Consider the following 15,804-nt stretch of genomic DNA (forward strand, 5'->3'; position numbering starts at 1 on the left):
GGGTTAAGACTTGGCAGGTGAAACACACAGAAACAGCTGACCTGAACAAAGGGGAGTTCATGGACCTGACTGATAGTTGAGAGGCCAGCATGGGACTGATCCAGACACCCTGAATGTGGGTGTCAGACGTATGAACATCTGATCTTTGACAAAGAAGCTAAAAATATACAATGGAATAAAGAAAGCATCTTCAACAAATGGTGCTGGCATACCTGGAGGCTGGCATGTAGAAGAATGCAGATCAATCCATGCTTATTGCCATGCACAAAACTTAAGTCCAAATGGATCAAAGACCTCAACATAAATCCAGCCACACTGAACCTCTTAGAAGAGAAAGTGGGTGGTACTCTTGAATGAATTGGTATAGGAGACAGCTTCCTGAACATAACACCACTAGCACAGACAGTGAGATCAACAATTAATAAATGGGACCTCCTGAAACTGAGAAGCTTCTGTAAGGCAAAGGACACAGTCAGCAAGACAAAAAGGCAGCCCACAGAATGGGAAAAAATATTCACTAATCCCACATCTGACAGAGGGTTGATCTCCAAAATTTACAAAGAACTCAAGAAGCAAGTCTCCAAAACATCAAAGGACCCAATTAAAAAGTGGGCTGCAGAACTAAATAGAGAATTTTCAATAGAGGAGTCTAAAATGGCTGAGAGGCACTTGAGAAAGTGCTCAACATCCTTAGCCATCCGGGAAATGCAAATCAAAACAACTCTGAGATATCATCTCACTCCTGTCAGAATGGCTAAAATCAAAAACACCAATGACAATTTATGCTGGAGATGTGGTGAAAGGGGGACACTCCTCCATTGCTGGTGGGAGTGCCAACTGGTTCAGCCACTTTGGAAATCAGTATGGAGATTCCTCAGAAAAATGGGAATAAACCTACCACAAGACCCAGCAACTCCACTCTTAGGCATATATCCAAAAGATGCCCATTCATACAATAAGGATGTCTGTTCCACTATGTTCATAGCAGCATTATTTGTAATAGCCAGAACTTGGAAGCAACCTAGATGCCCCTCAACTGAAGAGTAGAGAGAGAAAATGTGGTACATTTACACAATGGAGTACTATTCAGCAGAAAAAAACAATGGAATCCTGAGATTCGCAGGCAAATGGATGACACTAGAAGAAACCATCCTGAGTGAGGTAACCCAGTCACAAAAAGAGAAATATGGCATGCACTCTCTCATACATGGATTTTAGACATAGATCTGGGGAGTGCCAGCCTACAATCCCATGGCCAGAGAGTCTGGGAAACAGAAACTTCATTCAGTGGCTGATGGAAGAAGAGGCAGACTCCCTCGGTTAAGTACTGAGCTGAACTCAAGAAAGCCAGTAACAGAGAGGGAGGACTGATGACCAAAGGGATTAAGACTGGGCTGGTTTAACCCCCAGAAACAGCTGACATGACAAAGGTTAACTCTTGAATCCCAGGCATCAGCCTGGGAATCCAGCATGGGACTGATCAAGACCCCCTGAATGTGGGTGTCAGTGCGGAGGCCTAGGTAATCTATTGGGCCTTGGGCAGCAGATCAGTACCCATCCCGAGTATACACACGGACTTTGGACTCCCATCCAACAATGTGAGGTGCACTCTCACCCTGAACACTTGGGGAAGGGTCTAGGCCCTGCCCTATATGAAATGACAGACTATGGACACCCCCATGGAGGGCCTCACCCTCCCTGGGGAAATGAGGGGATAATGGGGGGGGTTGGGGGGAGGGCATGGGAGGAGGGGAGGGAAAAGGAGCGGGACCTGGAACTGACTTGTGAAGTAACCTTGTTTCTTATCTAAATTTAAACTGAAAAATAAATAAAAATGAATTAAAAACATGTTATAAAAAGACCTAGGATAACAAAAACAATACTTAATAATAAAAGAATTACTGGAGGTTCCAGTGCCTGGGGATTGCGTGGGAACTGCACAGAGCTTCCAAACCCGGTGGGGGGGGCATGCACCCCAGATTCCAGATCTTCTCTCCCACCAACGAGACCAGGAAACCAGCATATCCAGCAAAGGACCAGGGGACCAGGTGGGAGGTTAAGCACCCCGGATTCCTGGTATTCTCCACCCAAGGGACCAGAACGAGGACAAGGAATAGAAGAACTATCAGATTATTGGACTTGCTAGCACCCACCAAAAGGAAACTCTAGTCTCCTAACCACCAGACCAGTAAGGGGCTCTTTCTGCACCCACTAGAAGAAGAGCTGGGAAAGAGACAATACAAAAACACACTCAGCAACAGAAAAACAAATATGACACTGCCAGATTCTACAGACTCCATACCAGCAAGACTCCAACATTCCAATGCAAAGAAGCAAAGGGTCTAATGGAAGTAATGACCCAACTGGTATTAACAGACATCTATAGAACATTTCATTCACATAAAAAAGAATATACCTTCTTCTCACCACCACATGGAACCTTCTCAAAAATCGACCACATACTTGGCAACATATCCAACCTCAGCAGCTTCAAAAAATTGGAATAACTCCATGCATCTTATCAGAGCACCATGCTTTAAAATTAGAATTCAACAACAACACAAATTGCAGAAAACCTACAAACTCATGGAAATTGAATAATGCACAAGTGCACCATTCCTGGGTCAAAGAAGAAATAAAAATGAAATTAAAGACTTCCTAGAATTCAATGAGAATGAAGACACAACATACCTAAACTTATGAGACACTTTGAAAGCAGTACTAAGAGTAAGTGCCCACATGAAGAACCTGGAGAATAGTCACACTAGAGAATTAAGAGCACAGCTGAAAGCTCTAGAACAAAAGGAAGCAAACTCACCCCAGAGGAGCAGATGCCAAGAAATAATTAAATTGAGGGCTAAAAATCAACAAAGTAGAAACTAGGAAAACCATACAAAGAATCAATGTAACAAAGAGTTGGTTATTTGAGAAAATCAACAAGATAGAAAAACCTTCATCAAAACTTACCAAACAGCAGAGTATGAACATGCAAATTAACAAAATCAGAAATGAAAAGGGAGACATAACAACTGACAGTGAGGAAATCCAGAGAATTATCAGGTGATGTTTTGAAAAGCTGTACTCCACAAAATTTGAAAATTTATAGGAAATGGACAATTTTCTGGAAGAATATCATTTACCAAAATTAAATCAAGAACAGATAAGCAATCCAAATTATCCTATAACACCTAAGGAAATAGAAGTAGTCATCAAAAGTCTCCCAACAAAAAAAAAGCCCAGGGCCAGATGGCTTCAGTGCAGAATTTTACCAGTAATTCAAAGAACAGCATATACCAATTCTCCTCAAAGTATTCCATGCAATAGAAGCAGAAGGGTCTTTGCCGAACTCTTTTTATGAGGCTTCAATAACATTGATATCCAAGACACAACTAAGAAAGAGAACTTCAGACCAATATCCCTCATGAACATTGATGCAAAAATACTCAATAAAATACTGGCAAATCGGATCCAAGAACACATCAGAAAACTCATCCACCATGATCAAGTAGGCTTCATTCCAGGGATGCAGGGATGGTTCAACACATGAAAATCCATCAACGTAATCCACCATATAAACAAGCTGAGAAACAAAAATCACATGATCATCTCACTAGATGCTGAAAAAGCCTTTGATAATATCCAACACCCCTTCATGATAAATGTCTTGGAGAGATCTGGGATAACAGGAACATACTTAAGCATCATAAAAGCTATATACAGCAAACCAACAGCCAACATCAAACTGAATAGACAGAAACTCAAGGCAATTCTTCTAAGATCAGGAACAAGGAAATGATGTCCTCTCTCCCCATACCTCTTAAATATTGTACTGGAAGATCTAGCTAGGGAAATAAGACAACAAAAGGAGATCAAGGGGTTACAAATTGGAAAGGAAGAAGTAAAACTTTCATTATTTGCAGATGATATGCTAGTTTGCATAAGGGACCCAAAAACTCTACCTGGGAACTCCTACAGCTGATGACACCTTCAGCAAAGTGGCAGGATACAAGATCAACTCCAGAAAAATCAGTAGCCCTTCTATATACAGATGATAAAAGGGCTGAGAAAGAAATCAGAGAAACATCGCCCTTTACAATTGTCACAAACAACATAAAATACCTGGGGGTAACGCTAACCAAACAAGTGAAAGACCTGTATCGAAAGAACTTTGAGTCTTTAAAGAAAGAAATTAAAGAAGACACCAGGAAATGGAAAGATCTCCCATGCTTTTGGATAGGTAGGATCAATGTAGTAAAAATGGCAATCCTACAAAAGCAATCTACAAACTCAATGCAATCCCCATCAAAATCCCAGCACAACTCTTCACAGACCTTGAAAGAACAATTCTCAACTTTATATGGGAAAAAACCAGAATTGCCATGACAACCCTGCTCAACAAAGCAACATCAGGAGGCATCACCAAGCTCTATCATAGAGCTATAGTCCTGAAAACAGCTTGGTATTGGCACAAAAATAGACATGTAGACCAATGGAATTGAATAGAAAGCCCTGAGATTAAGCCACAAACCTATGAACACCTGGTCTTTGACAAAGAAGCTAAAATTATACAATGGAAAAAAGAGAGTATCTTTAACAAATGGTGCTGGCATAATTGAATATTGGCATGTAGAAGATTGCAGATAGATCCATGTCTATTGCCATGCACAAAACTTAAGTCCAAATGGATCAAAGACCTCAACATAAATCCAGCCACACTGAGCCTGTTAGAAGAGAAAGTGGTTGGTACCTTTGAACGAATTGGTACAGGAGACCACTTCCAGAACATAACACCAGTTGCACAAACACTGAGATTGACAATTAATAAATGGGAACTCCTGAAACTGAGGAGCTTCTGTAAGACAAATGACACAGTCAGCAAGACAAAAAGGCAACCCACAGATTGGGATAAGATATTCACTAACCCCACAGAAAACATACTCAACAAAATCATAGAAGAAAACTTTCCTAACCTAAAGAAGGATATGCCTATGAAAATACAAGAATCTTACAGAACACCAAATAGGCTGGACCAGAAAAAGAAGTCACCTCGCCATATAATAATCAAAACATCAAACCTACAGAATAAAGAGAAAATATTAAGAGCAGCTAAAGAAAAAGGCCAAGTAACATATAAAGGCAGACCTATCCGAATTACACCTGACTTCTCAATGGAAATGATGAAAGCCAGAAGATCCTGGACAGATGTCCTACAAATGGTAAGGGAACAAGGATGCCAGCCCAGACTACTATATCCAGCAAAGCTTTCAATTACCATAGATGGAGAAAACAAAATATTCCATGACAAAGCCAGATTTAAACAATACGTATCCATGAATCCAGCTCTACAGAAAGTGCTAGAAGGAAAACCTAGATCCAAGGAAGATAACTACATTCACAAAGACACAGGCAATATATAATCCCATTTTACAAAACACCAAAAGCAAAAGGGAGGAGAAACTACACGAAATAACTTCACTACCAATAAATCAAGCACAAACAAGAATCATCAATCACTGGTTATTGATATCCCTCAATGTCAATGGCCTCAACTTGCCTATAATAAGACACAGACTAGCAGAATGGATACAAAGACAGAACCCATACTTCTGCTCCATACAAGAAACACATCTCAACATCAAAGACAGACAGTATCTCAAAGTAAAGGGTTGGGAAGAGATTTTCCAATCAAATGGACCCAAGAAACAAACGGGTGTTGCAATCCTAATATCTAACAAACTAGACTTCAAATTAAAATCAGTCAAAAGAGATGAAGAAGGACATTTCATATTCATCAAAGGAAAAGTCCATCAAGATGAAGTCTCAATTTTAAACATCTATGCCCCAAATCAAAAGGCACCTACATTTGTGAAAGAAACATTACTAAAGCTCAAATTGCACATAAAATCTCACACACTAATAGTAGGAGACTTCAACACTCCGCTCTCACCGCTAGACAGGACCTCCAGACAGAAATTTAACAAAGAAACAAAAGAACTAATATAAGTTATAACACAACTGGGTTTAACAGACATCTATAGAACATTCCACCCAAACACAAAGGATATACCTTCTTCTCAGCACCACATGGAACCTTCTCTAAAATTGACCACATAATAGGAAACATAGCAAATCTCCACAGATACAAAAAAATTGGAATAACCCCCTGCATCTTATCAGACCACCGTGCATTAAAATTAGAATTCAACAATAACACAATTCGCAGAAACCCCACAAACTCATGGAAATTGGACAATGCTCAATTGCACCATCCCTGGGTAAAGGAAGAAATAAAAAAAAATGAAAGACTTCTTGGAATTCAATGAAAATGAAGACACAACATACGCAAACTTATGGGACACATTGAAAGCAGTGCTGAGACGAAAGTTCATAGCACTAAGTGCCCACATGAAGAAACTGGAGAACAGTCATACTAGAGAATTAATAGCACAGCTGAACGTTCTAGAATAAAAAGAATCAAACTTACCCAGGAGGAGCGGACGCCAGGAAATAATCAAATTGAGGGCTGAAATCAATCAAGTAGAAACCAGGAAAACATTGAGAAGAATAAATGAAACAAAGAGTTGGTTCTTTGAGAAAATCAACAAGATAGACAAACCTCTGTCCAAACTAAGCAAAAGATAGAGAGCATGCTAATTAACAAAATCAGAAATGAAAAAGGGGACATAACAACAGACTCTAAGGAAATTCAGAGAATCATCAGGGCATACTGTGAAAATCTGTACTCCACAAAATTTGAAAATTTAAAGGAAATGGACAATTTCCTGGATAGATATCACTTGCCAAAACTAAATCAAGAACAGATAAACAATCTAAACAGACATATAAGCCTTAATGAAATAGAAGCAGTCATCAAAGTCTCCCAAACAAAAAAAGCCCAGGCCCAGATGGCTTCAGTACAGAATTCTACCAGAAATTCAAAGAAGAGCTAATTCCAATACTCCTCAAAGTATTCCACACAATAGAAGCAGGAGGCTCACTGCCAAACTCTTTTTATGAGGCTACAATTACCTTGATACCCAAGCCACACAAAGACACAACTAAGAAAGAAAACTATAGACCAATTTCCCTCATGAATATCAATGCAAAAATACTCAATAAAATACTAACAAACCGGATTCAAGAACACATCAGAAAAATCATCCACCATGATCAAGTAGGCTTCATCCCAGAAATGCAGGGATGGTTCAACATTAGAAAATCTATCAACGTAATCCACCATATAAACAAACTATAAAAGAAAAACCACATGATCATCTCACTAGATGCTGAAAAAGCCTTTGACAAAATCCAGCACCCCTACATGATAAAGGTCCTAGAGAGATCAGGGATAACAGGAACATACCTGAATATAATAAAAGCAATATACAGTTAACCAACAGCTAACATCAAACTAAATGAATTGAAACTCAACGCAATTCCTCTAAAATCAGAAACAAGACAAGGCTGTCCACTCTCTCCATATCTCTTCAATATTGTACTTTAAGTTCGAGCTAGAGCAATAAGACAACAAGAGGAGATCAAAGGGATACAAATAGGAAAAGAAGAAGTCAAGCTTTCACTATTTGCAGATGACATATTTTACATACGTGACCCAAAAAACTCCACAAGGGAACTCCTAGAGCCGATGAACACCTTCAGTAAAGTGGCAGGATACAAGGTAAACTAAAAAAAATCAGTGGCCCTATTATATACAGATGATGAAGTGACTGAGAAAGAAGTCAGAGAAACCTCACCGTTTACAATTGCCATAAACAGCATCAAATATCTGGGGATAATGTTAACCAAAGAAGTGAAAGACCTATATATCAAGAAATTTGAGTCTTTAAAGAAAGAAATCAAAGAGGATACCAGAAAATGGAAAAATCTCCCATGCTGTTGGATTGGTAGGATCAACATAATGAAAAAAGGCAATCTTGCCAAAAGCAGTCTAGAGATTCAATGTAATCCCTATCAAAATTCCATCACAATTCTTCAAGGACCTGGAAAGAACATTAATCAACTTTATATGGAAAAATAAAAGGCCCAGGATACCCAAAACAATCCTATACAATAAAGGAACTTCAGGAGGCATCACCATACCTGACTTCAAGTTCTATTATAGAGCTATAGTCCTGAAAACAGCTTGGTATTGACACAAAAATAGGCAGGTAGACCAATGGTACCCAATTGAAAACCCTGATTTTAACCCACACACCTATGAACACTTTATTTTTGACAAAGAAGCTGAAACTATACAATGGAAAAAAGAAAGCATCTTCAACAAATGGTGCTGGCATATGCAGAAGACTGCAGATAGATCCATGTTTATCGCCTTGTACAAAACTTTGAGATACCATCTTACTCCTGTCAGAATGGCTAAAATCAAAAACACCGAAGACAATTTATGCTGGAGAGGATGTGGAGAGAGGGGAACACTCCTCCACTGCTGGTGGGAGTGCCAACTCGTACAGCCACTTTGGAATTCAGTATGGAGATTCCTCAGGAAAATGGGAATCAATCTACCACAAGACCCAGCAATTCCACTCTTAGGCATGTATCCAAAAGAGGCAAATTCATACAACAAGGGCATCTGCTCCACTATGTCCATAGCAGCATTATTTGTAATAGCCAGAACCTGGAAGCAACCTAGATGCCCCTCACCTGAAGAGTGGATAGAGAAAATGTGGTACATTTACACAATGGAGTATTACTCAGTAGAAAAAAACAATGGAATCTTGAAATTCGAAGGTAAATGGGTAGCACTGGAAGAAACCATCCTGAGTGAGGTAACCCAGTCACAAAAAGACAAACATGGTATGTACTCACTCATATATGGATTTTAGACATGGATCAGGAGAGTGCCAGTCTGCACTTCCAATGACAGAGAGTCTGGGAAACAGGAAAGAACATAAAAGATATGCATGGTACCCAAGAGAAGAGAAATGAGGTAAGATCCTCTGAAAAGATGGGGAACACAGCGAGGGGTGGGGGGAGGAGGGGTACCTGGGAAATAGAGAGGGGGAGAAGAGGAAGAGAGAGTAGGTCATGGGGGAACAGGAAGGTTGACTAAGGAGGTATGAGAGGGGGACAAGGGAATCATAGTTTAGAAGACAGATCAGGCACTATTGTGACCTCTAGTGATTTAAAGGGATGACACCAATTGGCAAGCTAAGCAATAGTGGAGAGACCACCCCGAATGCCCATTCCTGATAACAAACTTGATGTCTATAACCATCCTGGAGCCTTCATCCAGTGACTGATGGAAGCAGAGGCAAACACCCACAGTTAAACACTGAACTGAACCCAAGGAACCCAGCGACAGAGAGAGAGAAGCAATGAGCAAATTGGCAACGAATGGGTTGGCAAAACCAGCAGAGACAGCTGATCCAAACAGTGGAGAGCTCTTGGACCCCAGACCGACAGCGTGGTGGCCAGCATGGGACTGATCTGCATCCCTGAATGTGAGAGTCAGTGAGGAGGCTTGGGCATCCTATGGGGTTCTGAGCAGTGGATCAGTATTTATCCCTCGAATAATAACAGACATTGTGTGTCCATAAGACAAAGAGGGATGCTCTCTCAGCCTGGACTCTTAGGGGAGTGCCTGGACCCTACCCTGAGTGAAATGACAGACTCTAGATATCCCCTATGTGGAAGGAATTGGCAATAGGGTGGGAGGATGGTGAGGGGTGCGGGAGAAGGGGAGGGAGAGGGAACTGGGATTGACATGTAAAACAGGCATTTAAAATTAAAATAAAAAACATATATAAATAAAAAAGAACAACATGTCTGCCACAGCATTCAATAAAGAGCATATTGTTCAAACTGCAAAAATAAAATAAAATAAAATTGCATGCTTAAAAAAAAGATATTCACTAACCCCACATCTGACAGAGGACTGATCTCCAAAATTTACAAAGAACTCCAGAAGCAAGTCTCCAAAACACCAAAGGATCCAATTGAAAAGTGGGTTACAGAACTAAATAGAGAATTCTCAATAGAGGAGTTTAAAATGGCTGAGAGACACTTGAGAAAGTATTCAACATCATTAGCCATTATGGAAATGCAAATCAAAGCAACTCTGAGATATCATCTTACTCCTGTCAGAATGGCTAAAGTCAAAAACACCAATGACAGTTTATGCTGGAGAGGATGTGGAGAAAGGGGAACACTCCTTCACTGCTGGTGGGAGTGCCAATTTGTACAGCCACTATGGAAATCAGTATGGAGATTCCTCAGGAAAATGGGACTTATTCTTCCACAAGACCCAGCAATTCCACTCTTAGGCATATACCCAAAAGACACCCATTCACACAACAAGTATGTATGTTCCACTATGTTCATAGCAAGATTATATGTAATATCTAGAGATCATGGAAGCTACCTAGATGCCCCACAACTGAAGAGTGGATAGAGAAAATGTGGTACATTTACACAATGGAGTACTACTACTCAGCAGAAAAAAAATGGAAGCTTGAAATTTGCAGGCAAATGGAAGGCACTAGAGGAAACCATCCTGAGTGAGGTAACCCAGACACAAAAAGACAAACATTGTATGTACTCACTCATATATGGATTTTAGATATGGATTAGGGGAGTTTCAGCCTACAATCCCAGTGCCAGTGAGTCTTGGAGACAGGGAGGTTCCCAAGAGAGATGCATGATACCCCAGAGAAGTGGAATTAGGCAAGATCTCCTGAGCAGATTGGGAACATCGGGGGAGGGGTGAGGGGGATAAGAGGAGAGGAGAAGAAGGTATGGGGGATCAGGAAGGTTGAATCGAGGTAAGAATAAAAGAGAGCAGGCTGAGAGATACCATAATAGATTGAGTCATTATAGGCTTGAGAAGAGAGATGACACTAGTGAGATCTCCAGAGATCTACAAGGATAACACCAACTGGCAAACTAAGCAATAGTGGAGAGACTACATTAAATGCCCCTCCTTGATGGTAAGGCTGATGACTACCTTATATGCCATCCTAGAACCTTCATCCAGTGACTGATGGAAGCAGAGACAGATACCCACAGCTAAACACTGAACTGAACTCCTGGAACCTAGTGACAGAGATGGAGGAGTGATGAGCAAAGGGGTCAAGACCATGATGGTGAAACCCACAAAGACAGCTGACCAGATAAGGGGGAGCTCTTGAATCCCAGACTTATGGTTGAGAGGCCAACAGGGGACTGATCCAGACTCCATGAATGTAGTGTAGTGAGGAGGCCACAGAAATCACTGGGGCCTTGGATAGTAGATCAGTGTTTACCATGGTTTATGGATGATCTTTGGGAACCCATTCCAAATAGAGCGATGCTCTCTCAGTCTGGAAACAGGGGAAGGGCCTAGGTCCTGCCCTGGATGAAATGACAGACGTTAGAGATCCCCCCAAGGAGGGCCTCACCCTCCCTGGGGAATGATGTGGGGATTGGGTGGGGGGCTGGGGAGCTTGTGCAGGTACAGAGGAGGAGGGGTGGGAGAGGGAGCTTGGATTGACATGTGAAGCATTTATGTTTCTAATTTAAATAAAAACATTACAAAAAATAGAAAATCTAAGCAAATCAATTGGTGGAATAGAAACTGTCATTCCTATTTTCACGGTTTCCTAGAATGTGCACATTTCTAAAGAAACCTATGCATGACATTTTATAATTAAAGACAGCGTGAACGCAAACCTTAAACAACTATTTGTAACTGGAAGGAGATATAGCTTGGTGGTGGTGTAATTAATTAACATGTGTGAGGCACTGAGCTCACTCCCCACTACCACAAAATATCTGTATGTAGAAGATGAAGAACAATGGATATGTCCATTTTGTAGCTAGTCCTTACTCTATATTCCACCTTGAGACAATGATGTGCAACATATAATGTATACTGACGTATTTTTGGTGAACAAATATCTTCTTTGAGACAAAGCTTACACTTCACATTAGCACTATGAAGCATCTTATTTAGATCTATTGACAACTCAAATCTTTGGATGTAGCAATAGCGAAAATGAGAAATTCACACTGAGGGATCCCACTGATTCATTTAGTAAAAAGGAAGGCAAAGTCCTCCAGTCATTAGACACATAGATAATGACATTGCCATTGCCATTGTCCATGCAGAAGGTTTGAGGGACCCTGGATCTCCTTGCCAGGAAACCTTCCCTACCAGCTATCCACTGTTCCACAGTCTCTGTGGAATGTACTTTCTAACTGGGTGGAGGCAGTATAGCTGCTCTACTAGGGCAGTTTCATCAGCAAGATAGGTTTTAAATAGATGGTGGCTTGGGAAAAACCCTGTCCATCCCGTCTTCCTTGACAAGGCAGGTCTGAGGCAGTGGACTGCACAAACAATGTGCTTTGAAACAGAACGAAAGCAGTGGAAAATGCTGTTGTGTCAAACAAATAAGATAGCTGGGCAGACTTTTATGCTTGGATCTGAAATCCAAAAAGAGGAGGTATTTATTTCTTAAAGACCCAATTGGAAAGCCTCCTTACAACTTCATTTAAATTTTTACCTTATTGTTTCCTGGGTGAAGTTATCCATTTGGAAGATGGCAGAATTATAAACGCACTACAAAGCAGCAGGAAATGTTGACCATAGAGGTCATCACATGAAGAGGGAAGTACCTTGGATAAAAGAAATACTATTAAGCAGATATTTCAGTTCAGAACAAGGCTGGCTGATAGGCTCTCACAAACTTTGGATTATCTGGAGAGTCATTTATACACTGGAGGAGTATTAGCCCATTTGATATTCCTGTCCCTCCAAAAATACCCATCCAATCATTATACCCATTCTGTAGATAAGGAAAAAACACAGAGAGGCAAATTCACACAGTCATCTTCAAGGAGCTACACGGACGGCAGTGCAGCTCCCTGATTTCCTGTAGTCACACATGTGCCTTCCAGACAGTTATGATATTCAGCAGGACTTACACACACTTAATCACAAGTCAATGGCCTTCTCTGGCATTCTATGTCCTGTAAAACTGAATGTGATTAATAAAAACCACCTAGAAGATATAAAAGACTTACCTCTTTATCTTTTCTATTAAGTCTAAATGTTAGTGACTTCCAACCATAAGAAAGATAATAACTGTAAACATTCTCATGTTTCCATGGATACCAGGGCTTAGCTGGCAGACTCGGAACAATGAACACATTCTGAAATACAAGAATGTACTGTACAGTATCTCTTTAACACGTTGATAAGTCTTTGCAGAAATGAAATTTATTTTCGAAGTCATAAATCAAATAGCTACTATCATTTATGAAATCCATAACGAATGTTTAAAAACATACCCTGGGCAGATTAAATGACTGAGTGGATAAAAGCACCTGCCTAAAATTTTGATAATCAGGAACTCACATGGTGAAAAGTTGAATAGACTCTACAGAGTTGTCCTCTGACTTCATGTGTGTGTCTTGGTGTGTGTGAAAAAGAAAACAAAGAAGCTGTTTAAAAAGAAATCCCCATGTCCCTGTGTTAATCTCACTGATTGAGAGTAAGACCACTACCACAATTTAAAGCCAAATTTGAAGTAAGCTTTAATTAAACACTGGCTAGGTGGATGGGCTCTGGCCAGGTTCATTTCTGGGTTTCCAAATGATGGGCCTAATTCAAGTTTGCAGCAGGTCCAACCAAGGGCATGCATACCTCCTGATGTACCTCCATCTTAAACCCAGTCAGGGGTAAGCATACATTCTAACGTATTTCCTGCCTGTGAGGCTCCTGCCCACAATGTGAGCAAGCACATCCAGTGCAGATTGATCAAATAAAATTTTTAAGGGGAGTCAAAAACATGCGGCTTGTTATCTGCCATAAACAACAGCCTCCAGAATCTCAGGAACTATCTGTTGTTGAGCAAGAGGCTTACAGATCAGACATTTTTGTTTCATGGGTGGATCTCTTAAGCATAGTAATTGAAACTTAAAATGTAATTTTGGCTCCCATACTTGGTTGTTAAGATTTTTCAGCATGTGCATGTGTTTCTCAAAGCTTGATGACCTGAGTGTTATCCCCAGACTCTACATAAAAGTGGAAAGAGAATCAACTTTAAGAATTTGTCTTCGACCTCCACATGCAATCTGTGGCATGCGCATGCCCATGCACAATGATTAATGTTTAAAAAGAAAAAACCCACAGTGGATAGAAAGATGCCCTGCTATAAAAGTGCAAAAATTAGGGTAACCTGGCCACCCTGAATTCTTTGAGACACGGAACCATGGTTAGATAATGATGGTTTACAGTTCCTAACCTGTTGTAGGGATTTTTTGGTTTTGTTGCTGCAAACGTAAGTCTATTTCTTCTCCTTTCTGTATTTTACTTTCAATGTGGCTGTGACCTGGTTATGTTAAATGTTGTATATACATACTATTTTGGTTCTTCCTACATACAAAATATGTATGTGAGAAACTCCCACAGTATAAGAGGTACAAAGGTCTTTGTGCTCACATATAAGCCCTAGGGGAACCTGGAATGTTAAGCACACAGAGTTGTTACTTCAAGGAAAGGAATGTAATACATTATCTTCCCAGATGTCTAGGAAAGGCAATACTCATTAGCCTGGTGACCTATGCTCTATCAGTTTTGTGGGTAGTGACTTTCCCAGCACTATATACCCCCCCTCAGACTCTCATCATAAATTTGTTTTTCTCAGTCAACTCGTAGAATCTATCTTTATGGATATAGTCACATCTGACCTGTATTTAGCTTACTTTGTTCCTCAAGGAGATTTATGTATGCTTTGTTCTTCACATGTGATAGAGTTAATTGTCACCAGAACAATGTTCACCAAATTATGTTGTGCTTAAATATGTCTAAAACTAAGAGTCAGACTCCAGAAGTTTGAACCAACACTTAATACTGAGATCACGTTGACCTGAACTGCCTGCTTGCTTCCCAAAGGCCTGTGAAGGTGGCAAGGAACCCCATACCATAAGAACATATTCAAAATAAACCAGAGATATAAGTGAGCATAGACGTTATAGAAAATGTGGCTTCCTATTTTACAGTTTCCTTCTTTACCCTTCATATTTCATGTGTGGTATAATTTCCAAAGAAGAAAATCCATATGTTTGAAGCACATAACTCAATGAATTAACACAAATTCATGCACCCCTGTAATCTACATGGAGGTCAAGACGTAAAATATTTCTGTTAGTGGTTGTGTTGTGGAGTATTCACTCAAGAAGACTGCTTGGAGCTAGATTTAAGTCAATAGAAAATCTTTATCAGTCAGCTAGTGGGTTTTCAAGATCCCAGTTTATCCCAAGCCTTTCTCAGGGTGAGCTTTTAAACAGAAAAAAAATGTTCTGGGTTGACATACTTCAGTTAACAATAACAATTAGCCAGAAGCAGAACTATAGAAGCTAAAAAGCAAAGTTAGTACAGTTAGAGACTGTGCCAGAACCATGGACTTTGATGGGTTAGGCCTTTGTTTTAGTTCTGGCAAGTGGTGCTGTCTATGTGCTGAGTTTTGCAGCCTGAATGACACTTTCATCATGGAGTCAGTTGTGCTAAGGTCTTGGGGGCCTTCTGAGGTCTGTGGCTCTGTTACAGTTGGAGGTATTGCTAACTGATAGAACCCTTCATTCACAAGTCCTTAAGTTCAATCCCTAACAGTCAAACTAAACAATACCAACTACAAAACAAGGAAAAACCCTACCACACACAACTATTTTCCTATGAGCTGTTCTAGAAGTCCTGTGTGTAGCTTCATAGGGAAGCCAAAGGAATGGTCCTAAATTTAGATCAGAGGGACTGAATGATGTTCAGAAACAAGGCACAGATACTTTTTAGCACTCGAGAAATAAGTA

At 40.2% G+C, this 15,804-nt stretch overlaps 1 protein-coding gene across 1 annotated transcript in view; it reads right to left on the reverse strand.

The window, feature by feature from the left end:
* The window catches only part of LOC121139949, a 39,667-nt gene extending 24,227 nt beyond the window's left edge, over nt 1–15,440 (reverse strand). Inside the window, exons 1-2 of the mRNA XM_040744026.1 lie at nt 13,021–15,440; nt 12,501–12,612 (exon numbers count right to left, since the gene is read on the reverse strand). Of these exons, the coding sequence (XP_040599960.1) occupies nt 12,501–12,529 (29 nt within the window). The 5' untranslated portion in view covers nt 12,530–12,612; nt 13,021–15,440. The remainder of the gene's footprint in view (nt 1–12,500; nt 12,613–13,020) is intronic.
* Nucleotides 15,441–15,804: the final 364 nt, after the last annotated feature.

This window comes from Mesocricetus auratus, unplaced genomic scaffold (genome assembly GCF_017639785.1).
Source record: "Mesocricetus auratus isolate SY011 unplaced genomic scaffold, BCM_Maur_2.0 Super-Scaffold_100003, whole genome shotgun sequence".
In the NCBI taxonomy this organism is placed as follows: Eukaryota; Metazoa; Chordata; class Mammalia; order Rodentia; family Cricetidae; genus Mesocricetus; species Mesocricetus auratus.